This window comes from Pinus tabuliformis, chromosome 7, assembly GCF_031772625.1.
Source record: "Pinus tabuliformis cultivar Carrire ecotype Pingquan chromosome 7, CPIR1, whole genome shotgun sequence".
NCBI lineage: Eukaryota > Viridiplantae > Streptophyta > Pinopsida > Pinales > Pinaceae > Pinus > Pinus tabuliformis.
This window is the reverse complement of record NC_142293.1, coordinates 1983911066-1983927616: the sequence shown is the minus strand read 5'-3', so window position 1 is coordinate 1983927616 and position 16551 is coordinate 1983911066. Positions and strand designations below refer to the sequence as shown.

Sequence of the window (16551 nt, the reverse complement as noted above, 5' to 3'; positions counted from 1 at the left end):
CTCAAAGTGGTAATTTCCAACAAATCACCCAAACTACCAATAGGGAGTTCACACTCAAACTGGTAATTTCCAACAAATCACTGTCTCGACAAATTCTCAAAATAAAAAGCAACATATACCAGGTAGGGTAAAGCTTAATTAGATATGCTCTAATAAAGTTGCAGAGCATTAAAGGTAGTTGAAGTGTCATCTTTCAAATCTATAGCTAAAGGTACAAGACAGAGTTGATGTTTCACTGTTGACTGGTTCCACCACTTGCTTATCTGCCTTCATTACTCACAACCATTCATACTGTGAACATTGTACAATTCCGGCACACGCGCATTCATTCCCGTGGCACCCGCCACAACCCGCTCAGAATGTGATTGCCCTGATGCAGTAGGTAGCATGAGCATTCATTACAAATTAAGAAAAAGTAAAAAGAAACACCCGAGATGAACGCTCGGGCATTTTCTCCATGATATATCTGTGTGCGGCTACGAACAGTGCAGGTTTGTTCCCCATGTTTGATCGATTCGACATATATAGCTCTATCTGTAGATCTAGATTTCATGTGCTGATTGGTGGTTAAAAAGAACAAATTCGCAGCTTTGGTAATTGTCAAGGCTGAAGCGGCAGGAAGAGAACAAGGGTTTGAGAAACTCTGAAATCATTTGTTGCTATGGGATTTATTTCATTTCTCTACTGGTTGCTTCCACCGGGGCCTTGCAGATTTGAATGGTGGTAAGGATGGAACCCATTTTTTTTTCAATGTATATTGGGTGTTGTAGGTCATCTGTTGCAAGATACCTAGGAGACCCTAGATAAGCTATGCATATCAACTAAATTCTGCCTGATCGGCATTGACCTAAGTCCTTTTGAAACTATTTGCAGATTCTGCTGGGCTTGGAGTTCATGGAAAACTGGGATTGCCATCGAATGGATCATAACTCGCACAATGGGCAGCATCAGCATCAGCATCGCCATCGCCACCATCATCCCAGAAGCCAGTCTTTCTCATCTGCCCTGCTTGATGCAATTTGTAGCTCAACTGAAGACGAGGGAAGAATTATGGCGCACGAAGTTGAGGGAGGAAAAATGGCCCACAAAAAGAGTAGCAATCGGCAAGATACGAGAAATATGGAGGCCGAGAATTATACAGTCTTGAAGAATTCCAGTTATAAACGTGTTGTCGAAATGGAAAGCCAATGGGACGAGGGTTCATGGCTGAATAGGGAAAAATTTATGCGTCGAAGATCTGGCAAGATGGGTGTTTTTGATACTGGAAAAAACGAAGTTGAGGCTGCATATTGCAAGCACAAAGAAATTTATCCGTCCTATCAGTCTAATATGTTATCTGCAGCACTGTGTTCTGATGATTATACAAGTGATTCCACCTCCAGCTGCCCATATTTCTCTTCAGATGCGGAATCTCTCTGCAGACAAACTTCATCTATTGCTACTGCTAAAATAGAAAGAAATTTACATCATGTGGGTTTTGAAGACAGAGCAGGGAAATGGGCTGTTGGTGGAAAATGCACTCGAGCTTTACATGGAAAATCATCTGTTAGAGATGGGGATTTTCGTTCTACGGAGAAGCCTTTCATCCCTGTAGATTATCAGGCTAATTTAAAGTCAAACTCTCAAGCTCGGAAGGATTCCAAGAAGCCCAAGAAGCCAACTTCTCCAGGCAGGAAGCTCGCAAATTTTCTCAATTCGCTGTTTATGGCTGGCAGTACCAAGAAGCCGAAGCTTTCATTATCTTCGTCTGTAAGTGACTCCAATTCATATGATTCTTCTGAGAAAAAACCCACCTCTGTTGACTCATCTTCTTCTTCAGTACAATCTAGGCCATGTTTGAGTAAAACATCCAGAGGATCGAAGAACAGTAGTGGGATGAGTCAAAGATCTGTGACTTTCTATCCAACAAGTGGAACTTTGGATGAGGACTCTAACCCCTCTGGGGACAAGTATCTCCATAAGCCGAATCCTGTTAATAATCTACATACATATCCATCTACAGATGCCTACAAGCTTTCACTGCTCAGCAAAGAATTGCAATTTCATATTCTTGAGGAGGACTGGCATGCAGCAGCAGCAAAGGACATAATTACTAAGTATCAGAAAGCAAAGAGCATTATGGAAGCTGTGGTAATTAAGGGTCTTGACAAACAAGACGAAGAGGAGGAAGACGATGACGATGTCAGTTGTTCAAGTTCTGACCTGTTTGAGCTGGAAAATTTGGCAGAAATCGACATGAACATGAGCGTGTACCAAAAAGAGCTTCCTGTTTATGAGACTACTCATTTGGAGACTAATAAAGCCATTGCAAGGGGATTGATTGTTTGATGAAGCAATAGTGCTCTGTAATCCCTAATACAATAATCTTGACATTGGTAACGCAGTGTCTGGTAAAGTTGCAGGTTCTCTGAAAATTTCAGATTTGTAGAAACTCGCATGCATAAATTGCGTAAGCTTTGCTAAATAGAGGTTTTTAGTGACAACCATCGATTATACTCTGCACCCATTATGTATGATATGAATAAACAGCATCTTCTTGTTGTTACTGGATGCCATTGAGCCATCTTAGCTCATGGCACTTGCCATAATCTTATGGCTGGTCTGAGGGCAGGTTGCTTATTTGTAAACTGACAGCTGGTCTAGGGCAGGTTGCTCAGGATCTAATTTCTAAGCTGATAGCTGGTCTGAGGGCAGGTTGCTTATTTCTAAGCAGACACTAAAAGTGTCTGACAGGTGACCGTGAGTTTGGCACAAGTAGACTCAGCCATTGTGGTTGTGTAATGCCATACAAGCAATATGAGTTTGGCACAGGTAGACTCAGCCATTGTGGTTGTGTAATGCCATACAAGCAATATATATGCCAGTGTAGTGCAGATACAGATATACAATGCTTCTTGTTCAGATATTCCACACTGTATATCTCTGCTTATATAGTCAAATAATCGTTATATAGCTGGGTGCATATTGTTAGCAGGGTTGTCAAGGTTTTAGCACGACCATCTCTGGTGGAGACAGAAAACATAACTGGAAATCCAAGAAATAAAAAGAGCAATGATGTGCATCGTACCACTATTCCTATATATCCTATATATATATATATACATATATAATTATTTATACTCTTATTATTCATTCTATTTCCCAAATGTCCTTCACAATAATCATCCATAGAATTTGCAATATAGAAAGCCAATAGATTCCTATAAATCCCTGGACATCTTATTATTTTTGCAACTGCCAAAAACTTACTAATAAATAGCAAGATTGTTGATAAATGAGAGGTTTGGAAACATTAGAACTACTTTTACATTTTAAAATGTAACAAAAAGGTTAAAAAAATGCTAGGTAAACTATTCCAGAAATCATTAATGGTATGAGTGCAAAAGCAAGAGACATTATAGAAACATTATATAAGTCACTATACACATGGAAACGTTAAAACAAGAAATTAATGCACAAACAAATGTAAACTCTTTAGGGTTTTTTATACCATTTGTCTTTTCATTATCATTATCAGTTGTAGTTTGATGAGCCTGTAGAGTGGTAGTTTGATGAGGCCGTAGAGTGGTGACATAGGGCCTGACATAGGGCCATTTTTTTTCATTGGTTGATTGTATTCTAATTTTTTATTATTTTTATATTTTTTGAAGTAGTTTTTTCTTGGTTTGTTTTTCTACATCATTAAATGTATAATTACGATTATTCAAGATTACTACAAAGTTATCAAAGTCTATTTATTTGAAAGATAATTTTTTCATTTGGAAAGAGGATGTGCAAAGGTTCTTCTTACACCTCTTCTTTGTTAGTTTGTGATAGTTTTAATTCTCATTGCTAGGCCATATTCGAAATTTCTGTAGTAGGGATTTTCTTTGGAGGGATCCCTTCTAATGGGGCCATGATTTCATGATTTTCCTTGATTAGTTGAGGGGTTAACTTAGTGAAGAGGTTCTAACTTCTTGTTGTAATCAACAAAGCATTAGATAGTTTTCTTAAGAAAGTTTTCTTCTTGATCCTATTTTTCATTTGATTTTGCTGGACTCCATAGACCTAGAAAGACATTGACACTATTCTTTATTTCCCCATCACCATTTTCTGTTTTTCCATAAAAAACCTAAAATATCTATAAAAAAAATTCACTGAGCCTACCATTAACATGACACTCTTTTAACTAAGCCTTCCTTTAACACCACCTTTTGCTCTTTTAACTAAGCTTCCCTTGAGTCAAATGAGAGCTAATCTAAAGTTCTAGAGTGAGAGAACAAAAGTTGTTGTGGTGACAATGGGTGATATTCCTAAAAGGTTTATATCATATTATGCATTATGTTTTGGGGCTTTTTCATGCATGTACAATTTGAGAGATAACAAACCTCTTAGAAAAGCTTATATTTTATTAAGTTTAACAACATGAAAATTAACTCATTTAACATACAAAAATAACATGAATCATAGAAAATGACTTATAATATTGTTAAACTTAATTATATAAAATGAATATCTATATCATTAATAACTTGGAAAAAATATGTAATGTTGTTATTTTTAATAACATTAACAAAAACCAATATTGCTAGATCTAATAACATGGAAATAATTCATATAGTAAGTGTTAAAACTTCAAGTCCATAATATGGATTTTTCAAAATTTCAAGTGTTCAAATTAAGTAGGAAGTCATAAATGATGCATAATTAAAATTTTTATTAAATTTATGAAATATTATGTAGACCAAACATATTTAGGCAAAAAAGGAAGTTTAGTCGTAATATATCATGGTCAAGACTAAAAAACATGTATTGAGGGAATTAAGTGAAGCTTGCAAAATCTTAGCGCATTATCGTGCATGTATTTATATGTTATGACTTTGGATGTCAAGATAATTATGTTGTTATGAAGATAAATGTTACGATAATTAAGGCATTGAAATTATTGAACTCAATCTTTATTATCCTAGGTCAAAGCTAACCACTAGATATTAAGAAAGAAACATTGAATTGCCTATATTTATTAAAAATGACAAGCCATGCATAAGCCTTCCCAAAAATATGAGTTTGAGAAGAAATACTAACCAAGTATATGTATTTTTCTTAAGCATCACTCTGGCATTAAGATAGATGGATATAATTATCTATTTACAAGTTTAGGGTGCATAACACTAATAAATTAGAAATTATTAATATTTGTGGAAGATGAGGAGACAAGGAGACAAATCTAATTGATGTTGCAAAACTAACAAAATTTTAGTTATATAACGAACATGCACAATATATGAAAACTTCCCCTGTGGTTGATCACTCATTCATTTTATCATGAATTAATTAACTGATCACATAAGCTATGGATTACTATGTAAACTTGTATTAGAACTCTAACAAAGATACATTTCTATGGTTATGAATCAATTATATGATAACTTAATTTATATTGAATATATAAATAATTATTTCATGGGAGGACAGGAGAATGTTAGGCAGGTTGGATCAAGTTGTGTAACATGTGTGAGGTTGAGAAATTATGTGTATATTATAGCAGTTTTAGATTGTTATGGACATTGAATGAGATTGTTTTGGAGTCATTTTCATTGGTAATGTGTATCCTAGTAATAACCTGCCTTTGAAATTTCAAGGATCTTGATTGCATAGTATTAGAGATTGCATGGCTTTTGTGGGACTCGAATGAAAAGTGGATTAATCATTCCAAGAGATTTAACAGATAGTTATGAGGTGTCCATGGAAGTTTAATCATCATTGTTTCTGAATGGATGATTCTCTAAATGCTAGGTATATGTATATTTTATCACTTTTATATGAAGACAAGGATTTTAGGAGAACGAGCATGGCTTGTCGATATTATAGTATATTATGAGTCTTCCACATTTCTAGGTTGTATGTATTGTTAGAGATTGGGGGTTGAATAACAGAGATAGGTTGGCACCCCTTCTGGTCATGTGTCTAGTGCTAGGACGAGTCATCTCACACCTCTATGGAATGCTCCTATCCCCGGTACCAAAGATCTTACGTATATTTTTACTACTTCTTGTTGCACTTTACATCCTCTATTTGATTATGGTACTACACTGGTGGACACCGCATAGGAGGCCTCATGTTTCCCTGGAAATGCATTCGTAATATTTTAATAATCAAGGCGATATTGTATCTATGTTCAATAGGACCAGACTAAAATTCTATATCTTTGGAAGAAACAGATTGCATATTTTTATATCTCGCATTCATTTAAAGACTTAAGTATCATATGCTGTGATAGAAAGTGGAGGTGCTTGGGATGTTTGTGATCTTTATATTGTTAAATTTTCTCTCGATTACATTCTAAGCCACGTTTGTATTTGCAGTTTCCACTGGAACTTCCTTTCTCGGGTTTTTGATGGTTTGTTCTACTTCTTGTTTACGTTTCTTTCTAGTCTTCGTTTGCGTGGGGTACTCTCCTTGTTTTATGAATTATGCACATCACTACTTAGGCTTTGTTGCACCACTAGTACTCAGTGTCTCTGGTGTGGGGAAATTATGTGGCGGTGCTTTCCCTATGATTTTTATTTCTCAATGGTAATTGAAATCTTTCTGATGCCTGGAGTTCTCTATGATCGTTGGATCATTCTTTCTGATTATGTAAATGAGTGATTTGAATCCACTACAACTTCGGGGTGGTGGAGATGCAGGTGCCCATCGAGGGTCCTTCCTTTTGGTGGTGATCCTAGTTATCATATTCTTCCGATCTGCGTTCGTTCGGATTTTCGATCTGGCAGATCCTTCAATTTGTGTGTATGTCCATTTCCGTTTATAACATTCTATATTCTTTAACTATCCCGCATTCCACCCGGTCTATTTCAGGAAAGTAACGACTTTTTTTTCCGGTCTATTTCTCTTGGTGGGGATTTTGTGCATTTATTTATGGCATGCGCCATTTTCTGTGGACGTTTGGTTGGCCTGTCTTGGACAGAGGACTCTGATCCCTTTGTAGAAAACCATGTAGATTCACAAGCTTATGCAATGTACTAAAGCATAGGACAAGAATATACTTCTCATTTCAAACAGCGGAAGGCAATGGATCGATGAAAATAATATGAACAAGAAGAATATAAATCAATGACACATAACACAAGACGTATCTGGGGAAATCCACTGCTCAAAACCCCGCTATTTGTATTGAATATATCGGAAATATGAGTGAAGATACAAATCTTGTTCTCACTAGAACAATTCTCTGCAAGTATGCTCAACTCTCTCAGCTCATAAGCTAGCTAGCTAATTCTGCAACTCTCCAAGCCCCTAATCTCTTTCATAACTCATATGATGAATAACACGCATTTAAAGGGAATTAATGCTTCCAAAACTACGCAATCCAAACATAAGTTATTCTTTGATTGCATGCATGATATTTACAACTCAGTAAATCACACAATTGATAGTACATTGTCCCTGCACTCTAGTCTCAACTGGGTCTTTCTCAAAATCGACATGCATGAGTTTCTGATGAGGGAATCTTCAGTTAACTAGAGTGACACTTGTGGATGCACTAGTGCACCAACGAACTGTTAAATCTCTATTAGTTCCACAAATAGTTTGGAACTAATTTCACTGAACATAACTCAGTAAACTAAGTGATCTAATTTCCAACTCAATTTAAACACATACTTGACCCCTAAAACTTAGGGAGAACATATACATGACTACAAAAATACTTACAACTCGAAATTCCTAAGCTAATTAAGTTAATTAATCTTAATTAACTATTTACAAGTTGATATGAGAATAGAATTCGATTTTCATTCTCAGTTTAATTCAAGGACAAATTAAACTGGAATTTCTTGTTGCCATTTCTCAACACTCCCTCTCAACAAGAAAGGGATTATCAGCTACCCCGATCTTGCCTCTGTGAAACTTGAATTTACATCTTGAAAATTCCTTTGTCAAAATGTCAGCATCTTGGTCCTTCGTGGGAATGTACTCTGACAACATAATCCGCCTCAATACACAATCTCTGAGATGATGATATCGAATATCAATATGCTTGGACCGATCATGAAAATTTTGATTTTTAGAGAGTTTGATACAACTCTGATTATTGCAGTAAACCACAGTTGGATCCATCTGCTGACCAAATAAAGCAACCAAGATCTTTCTCATCCAGATAGTCTCACATGCTGCCTCACTCGCAACCATGTACTCTGCCTCTTCCAAACTAAGTGCAAACGATCTTAGTTTCCTGCTGTACCAAGAAACTGTTGCTAGCTCAATACTCAAGATCCCTCCTGATATGCTCTTCTGCTTGGAGTCCTTGCCCAATCTACATCAATGAAGCCTTGAAGCTTAACTCCCTATGCCCATTTGTACCATAATCCATACTGAGAAGTGCCCCTTAGGTATCTCATCACATGCTTTGCCACATTCCAATACATCCTAGTAGGCCTAACCATCACTTGACTAAGCTAGTTAACTACATAGCACATATTCGGTCATGTGTTCACCAAGTACATGAGTGAACCCACAAGCTTCCCGTAAATAGTAGCTTCCACTACTTCCCCTGAAGTAGCATCGTCCTTCCTCTAGTTACTTGCTATAGGAGTCTCCATGGGTTTCCTGCTCTCCATGCGGAATCTCCTGAGTATCTCGTTGGCATACTATCCCTGAGACACAAAAAACTCCCCATCTTCCTACCATACTTCCATGCCAAGAAAGTAATGCATGAGTCCCATGTCCTTCATCTCAAACTCTCTTCCAAGTTCCTGCTTTCAAGACTTGATCAACTGATCATCAGCTATCAATAAGAGATCATCAACATAAAGTACAATGATAAAAAATTTACCTTCCACCAATATGTGGTACAGGTTTGCATCTCTTCACTCTTCGTGAATCACAACCTGATGAAGTAGCTATCTATCCTGGTGTAGAAAGCATGGGGTGCTTGCTTTAGCCCATAAAACGCTCTCTTGAGCCGACACACATGCGACTCACAGTCAAAGGTCTCAAAACCTTCAGGCTACACTATGTACATCTCTTCCTCAATCATGCCATTAAGGAAGGTTGTCTTCACATCCATCTGATGTATCTTCCAACCCATCTTTGTTGATAGTGCCAATATAGATCTCATTGATGAGTACCTTGCACTAAGAGCAAAGGTCTCATCATAGTCAATCCCCTCTATCTGTGAAAAGCAATAGGCCACAGGTATAGCCTTATGCTTCTCCACACTACCATCTACAACATACTTTACCATGTAAATCCAACGGGAATTCACCACTGACTTGTCCTCTAGTCTCGGGACCACATCCCAACCACTGTTACGAACTATGGAGTCGTACTCCTCCACCATGGCATCAACCCAAACCAACTGCTGCACTGCTTCCTTAAAGGAAGATGGATCTGTCACAACACATTCACCCATAAGAGTCATGTATCCAGTGTACCCCTGAGGTGACCTCCTTTGCCTGCGCTGAGAAGTGGGTGCTCCCACATTTTCCCCCACATCATCCAACAATCTGTCAGCTTCTCTGGTGTGTTTTCTACCCTCTCTGGAAGACTACTTGAGTGGATGTATCCATTCCTGGATCCTTTGCATGTGGCTGCTCCACATCAATCTGAGGCTCCTCAACCTTAGGAGCTAAAATCTCCTCATCCGCATCTAGCTCAAGCTCACTCTCAAGGGGAAATCTCATGACCTTCTCCTCATCAAGTCTTACGTCCTTGCGAACCACTGTTATCCTGCTGGTCAAAAAGTACACCCAATAGTTGTGAGGTGTATCAATATACCCCATAAATATCCCCAACTTTGTTGTCCACTGTAGAGTCTTCCATGCATCTTTGGTCACATGGAAATATAACGATGACCAAAAGTTCCTGCAGTGACCAACATCTAGCCTCTTACCATAATAAGCCTCCTTTGGTCTCTTCATCTCAAGTATCTAATGTGGGCTGTGGTACTGAACATAACCATTGTGTTGCATGCCTCAACCGACAAGTGTAATGGTACGTCCTGATCATGCAACATTGCCTTCACTTCCCCTACTATGCTTTTGTTCTTTCTCTCGACCACCCCATTATGTTGAGGGTTATGGGGTGTCGTCAACTCCCATTTATTTGGTTCTGCTGCACAGATGTTCTTAAACGCGTTTGAGAGATACTCACCACTGTTAGCACTATGTAGAGCTTTGACCTTCTTCCCTGACTCCTTCTCCACCAATGCTTTTAACTCACAAAACTTTGTGAAAGTTTGATCCCTTTTCTACATGAAAAATATCGAGCATTTTCAAAAAAAGTCATCAAACAAATATAACATAATACTTGTGTTTGGCCATGGATGCTATCGATAATGGTCCACAAACTTCTGCATAGACTCACTCTACAATAGCCTTTGCTTCACTGTCTCTGTCGTGAAATGAAGATTCGGTGTATTTTCCCAAAGTACACCCCTTGCATGTATCAACTTGATCAACTGTATCTTTTGGAATATCGGTAGAGATTTGCTGCAATATCTTCAAAGTTCCATGATGCAAGTGGCCCAATAGTTTGTGCCACAACTCGTCAATGTCTCAGATCTGCACCCTTTCTACTTTTGTTCTCAAATCAGCACACTCCTCTACCTCCAGCTTATAGAGATTCTTCACCCGAATCCCTATCTTCTTTACATGACCTGTGGCTGTGTGTCAAAGGAACGCCTTTCCTTTCGAGAAGATCACATCATAGCCTCTATCCTCAAGCATGGAAACATATACCAAGTTCTTCTTCAGCCCGAGCACATACATAACATTCTTCAAGGTGAGTGGAGCCCTATGTTCCCTCTGAAAAGTAATTGTGCCCAATCCAGTAACACTATACTTCCCATCGTCACCCATCTCGATATGCATCTGGAGATCTTTCTCCTCCAAGTCACTGAATAACTCTTTGTCGCCAGTCATGTGGAATGAAGCTCCACTGTCTAAGTACCATACACTTCCCATCATTAATGACACCATGCATGCAATGAGGGAAATGTCCAATTCGAATTTAGAGGCCAAATCCTCACCTACCACTCCTCCTGAGGACTTCTTCTTGGACTTCTTGAGTGGACAATTTGTAGCAAAATGGCCCAAATCATGACAATTCAAGAACTTCTTTTTTCATGTCTTTGTTCTTACCTCCATGATAAAAATCTGATTTGGAGTGGGAAGCTTTCCCTTTCCCCTTCTTCGCCTTAATCACTAAGGCAAATTTCTCTTCATCATGAGTATTTGATAAAGAGCCATCCCTAGTGTTCCTCTTGATCTCCTCCTGCATCAAATCCGACCACAATGGTTCCCAATCTCGCAGCTTCTCCCGACCATTGACACAATCTTGATAACTATGCCAACACTTCAGGAGTTCTAAAAAAGCAAGACTCACCATATCATCCTCAAATTCCAACACTTCCAAGTTCATCATGACATTGAGTGAACTTGGTCAAGTATTTTGGAATCATCTCGCCTTTCTCCATTTTAATTTTTCAAAGTTTGTCCTTCGGTTCCAATTTCCTTTCGTCATTGTTGTTCTGATACAAGTCCATCAATTTTTTCCACATAACATATGAATTTTCCTTGCCATGGAGACTCGAGGCAATGTGGTATCGAACTCCCTCAAATATTATCCGCCTCGCCTTCACCACACACTTCTTCAATTCGGCCAAATTTTGTGCATCTGGTGCTACTGGCATAGGAATTTCTTGAGCAACGAATTCGTTCAAGCCATTATCCTCTAGCAGAACCTCCATTCTATCCCTCTAGGATATAAATTTCAAGCTACCTTTCGAGGCATACTCGAGCCGCAAACTGTAGAAAACCATCTGCCGATCCTGAAGTATCTATTGCAAATTCAAATTTCACCTGTAACCCAAAAATCAAAACTTCGAAATCTCCTCTAGTATATTGTTCTCAGCTCTGATACCATGTAGAATATCCTAGAAATTCACAAGTTCATGCAATGTACTAAAGCACACGACAAGAATCTACTTCTACTTTCAACCAGCGGAAGCCAATAGATCAATGAAAACAATATGAACAAGAAGAAGATAAATAAATAGAACATAACACAAGATGTATATGGGGAAAGCCACTGCTCAAAATCCCGCTATCTGTATTGCATATATCAGAAATATGAGTGAAGATACAAAGCTTGTTCTCACTAGAACAAATCCATACAAGTATGCTCAAGTCTCTCAGCTCACAAGCTATCTCTTGGCCAACCCTTAGCCAATTCATCAGCTCTCCAAGCCCCTAATCTCTTACGTAATTCTCATGATGAATAACACATATTTAAAGGGAATTAATTCTTCCAAAATTGCGCAATCCAAACATAGATTCTTCTTTGATTGCATGCATGATATTTACAACTCAGTAAATCACACAATTGATAGTACATTGTTCTTGCTCTAGTCTCAACTGGGTCATTCTCAGAATCGACAGGCATGTCTTTCTAATGAGGGAATCTTAAGTTAACTAGAGTGACACTTGTGGATGCACTAGTGCACCAACGTAAGGTTAACTCTCTATTAGTTCCACAAATAGTTTGGAAGTAATTTAAATAAACATAACTTAATAAAATAAGTGATTTAATTTCCAACTCAATTTAAACTCATACTGGACCCCTAAAACTTAGGGAGAACACATACATGACTATAGAAAGACTTCCAACTCAAAATTCTTAAGCTAATTAAGTTAATTAAACTTAATTAACTATTTACAAGTTTCTATGAGAATAAAATTTGATTTTAATTCTCAGTTTAATTCAAGGACAAATTAAACTGGAATTTCTTATTCCCATTTCTCAACACTCACTCTCAACAAGAAAGGGATTATCAGCTACCCCGATCTTGTCTTTGTGAAACGAATTTACATCCTGACAATGCCTTTGTCAAAATTTCAACATCTTTCTCCTCCCTGGGAATGTACTCTAACAACATAATCCACCTAAATATACAATCTGTGAGATGATGGTATCGAATATCAATATTCTTGGGCTAATCATGAAAAGTTGGATTTTCAGAGAGTTTGATACAACTATGATTATTGCAGTAAATCACATTTGGATCCAACTATTGAACAAACAAACCAACCAGGATCTTCCTCATCAAGATGGCCTCACATGCTGCCTGACTCGTAGCCATGTACTCTGCCTCTGCCAAAATAAGTGCAACTAATCTCTGTTTCCTGCTGTACCATGAAACTTTCGCTGACCCAACGCTCAGGATCCCTACTGATGTGATCTTCTAGTCGGATGGAGTCCTTGCCCAATCTGCATCAGTGAAGCTTTGAAGCTACACTCCCTTTGCGTGTTTGTGCCATAATCCATACTGAGAAGTGCCTCTTAGGTATCTCATCACATGCTTTTCCACCTTCCAATACATCCTGGTAGGCCTAACCATCACTTGACTAAGTTGGTTAACTATATAGCACATATCCAATCATGTGTTCACCAAGTACATGAGTGAACCCACAAGCCACCTTTAAACAATAGCTTCCACTAGTTCCCCTAAAGTAGCATCCTCCTTCCTCCAGTTACTTGCTCGAGGAGTCTCCATGGGTTTGCTGCTCTTCATGTGGAATCTCCTGAGTATCTCATTAGCATACTTTCCCTGAGACACAAACAAATTTGCATCTCCCTACCGTACCTCCATGCCAAAAAAGTAATACATGAGCCCCATGTCCTTCATCTCAAACTCTCTTGCAAGGTCCTCCTTACAAGACTTGATTAGCTGATCATCACTTGTCAGTAAGAGATCATCAACATAAAGTACAATGATCAACAATTTACCTTCCACCACTAGTGGTATAGGTTTGCATAAATTTCATTCTGTTAGTGTCTTGATCTACCTCAGGCTGAAGGAAGGTAGGTCTAGGGTAACATCAAACCATGCTTAACCTGGTAGCTAGCCTTACCAGGTTGGGAGAGGGCTCTCTCCTTGTCAATCTCAATTAGAATATGGCAACTAGGGCTTGAGATGACTAAAATGAATGTTGATTTTAAGCTAGGTATAGGAGATTAGGGTTTCTGGTTTGATTTTAGGTTTTGGTTGCTGGATCAATTGGAGAAGGTAGATTGGGTCCGGGAAATCAACTCAGGAATACAGTAATATTCTGTGGGGCGAGTTAGACAAGTGTTTATGTACTAGAAATGGATTGAGATGGTAAAGTAAGACAGCTGAGGGGTTAAGGAGGGCATAAGAAACTATGAATCCTGTTTGAAAACATTGACAACCAAATGCATTCCCAAGACAAAGCACTGTAAATTAGTGTATTTTGTCTATTCACCTTGATTCATTTAGTTTAGAAGAGAGAGAAAGATGTGGATACATATAAAAAATCAGAGAAAACTCATTACAAAGAAGAAGCAATACATAAACTCACTGTCACAAGAATCCCACAAAAATAGCTGTGAAACCTGGGTTTATTCCTTGCCAAACTGCTGATACAAAATGTTTAGTGAGTCCAACACTTTTTCCAAAGTCCAACCTTTACAAATGAATAAAAAAGTACATGATATAGGCAAGGAAACTAATCAAGCTAGCTATCAGGGTCGAATCCATGAGAAAATGGGTGGTTTCAACCATATTTAAACTAAGAACAAGAATATAGGTAGTGGAACAGCTTGCCTCTAAAACCAAGGAAACCAATTCATTTAGCTCAAAACCACCTTTGACTTGATGTATATACCCTATCAAGTGTTTTACATCCATAATTACATCAAATTACATCATTTACCATGCTAATTTTACCAAGAGATCAAGAAAAAGTCAACTGTAGAGAAAGCTAGGCGAAATTTGGATTTTTGAACAAAAGTGGCAAAATTCATCCTATGCGCAGCGCCAATGATTCTATGCGTAACGCTTTTTCTAGGCCAATTTTGGAAGGCTTCTCAGAGTCCAAATCAGGTGTATAATAGCTCGTTGGAAAGCTTGATGAGTATGATTTTTGTAATAACTTGAATTTTTGATTTTGGAGTCCATTTGCCCCTCCAAAAATTGATTCTCCCAAGACTGCTTCCTGTGTGGCAAAAAGTGGTAGAGAGGGCACTTTTTAGGTGTTTTTTGCCCTTTTGGAGACCTAGAACTTGTCCAAATTTCTCAGCCATTTTTGAACTTCCATATTTTCCCATGTTGATTACAAAAATTTAATTTTTTTTGCAAGAAAGTGTCCCCAACAAAAGCACAGCGCCACCGAAAAACCCTGTTTTTTACATTAAAAATTTCAAAATTGACAAAAATTTCTCTAAATTTCTTGAAATTTGGCATGATTGACCCTTGTTAAGTGCTTTGATGAGCCAATTATGCTTCAGCCAAGATCTTGAGTTTATCTTTCTCTTTCTTGCTCCTCAAATCTCTTTTTATATTGGCCTTTAGCCTCTTCACCCTTGTTTTGTAAATTTTGTTCCGGGTTAGGTAGTGATAGGCCATATGGCGCAACATTTTCTTCTCTTTGTTGGCTTTCTTAAGCATCTTCTCAAGGCCAATGTTCACCCTCTCCAACTCTTGGTCAGCCTCAATTTCTTGCTCAAGGGAGGTCATTTTGATCTTTCTCTTCTTTTCCTTTCGTCTATTTTCCCTAATCATTTGCAGCTCCATAATAGCTTGCTTATCTATTAGTTGCTTGTTTTCCTGCTCAAGAAAGTTGATGATCCATTTGGCCCTCTCAAGATCAAGTGATAAGGCTTGTATTTCAGCCTCCTTCTCTTTGATAATCATGTCCTTGAGTCTTGAGCTTTGAGAGACCAAATCAGTGACATATTCCTCAATCAAAATAAAATCTTTGTTTTGCCCTTCAGGAAGAACCTCCTCATACATCTTTTGTTTCCCTTTGTCTTTGCTCTTTGACTGCTAGCCAACCTGTATGGATGGAGAAGAAGGCAAACCCCCTTTCACCCCCCGTGAAGATAACATTTGCCTGTGGTCTGGTGAATAAAACGAGACCCCTTCCACCTCTGGTGGAGATAGTACTTGCCTAGCAGCGGCAAAAAGCCTCCTGGTGCCTCTCTCATAGGTGACAAACATCAGCACACCTATAGTTTTAGTCTCATGAACACCTGGCTATTCTGATGGCCCTCCTTCCTGTTGAGGCACTGATGGAATCACCTGAGGGCCTTTGAAAAACTCATGGGTGATAAAGGTATCCCATGGTATGTTCAACAAGCTTAGCTAATGCAAGACAACAATTTTAATCAGTGAGAAGTGGTAAATGTTGTTGAATTGTTGAGGAAAAGGTTTCCTTTGCACATAGTGAGCCATCTTCTCAATATTTCTGCATATATAGTATGGGAGGTTCATCATCCTTACTCTTGTGAAATGCATCAACAATTTGATATGATATGTATATAGGTAGGAAAACCTTCCTTCATAGGTGAAATACTTGATGATGATTTTCATGAAAGGAGCATAAGCATTAAGCAAGTATTTGAAAGGGAAAACCCTGTTTATTTGCCTGTGATATCCAGCCTTAATGTAGGGCTCATAATGTTCTCTGCCCACATGCTGCCCTTTATTCCACCGTTCACCTACATCAGGGATGCTTGTTGTTGCTGAAATGGTGGCAGGTGTCAAAG

At 38.2% G+C, this 16551-nt stretch overlaps 1 protein-coding gene across 3 annotated transcripts; it reads left to right on the top strand.

Annotated features, from left to right (window-relative positions):
* The first annotated feature begins 301 nt into the window (after positions 1–301).
* Positions 302–2879, top strand: LOC149256425 (uncharacterized). Of its 3 annotated transcripts, none has more exons than XR_016267274.1 (3): positions 302–723; positions 874–2611; positions 2695–2879. XR_016267274.1 is itself a non-coding variant. In XM_089460746.1 (3 exons), the coding sequence occupies exons 2-3, from the start codon at positions 718–720 to the stop codon at positions 2326–2328; spliced, it is 1461 nt and encodes a 486-aa protein (XP_089316872.1). In that variant the 5' UTR covers positions 302–491; positions 606–717; the 3' UTR covers positions 2329–2879. The 3 variants fall into 3 exon arrangements, 2 of the variants coding, with proteins under 2 accessions (XP_089316872.1, XP_089316871.1); XM_089460746.1 differs by having other exon boundaries at positions 302–491; positions 606–723; positions 874–2879; XM_089460745.1 differs by having other exon boundaries at positions 302–491; positions 589–723; positions 874–2879.
* The last annotated feature ends 13672 nt before the right edge of the window (positions 2880–16551 follow it).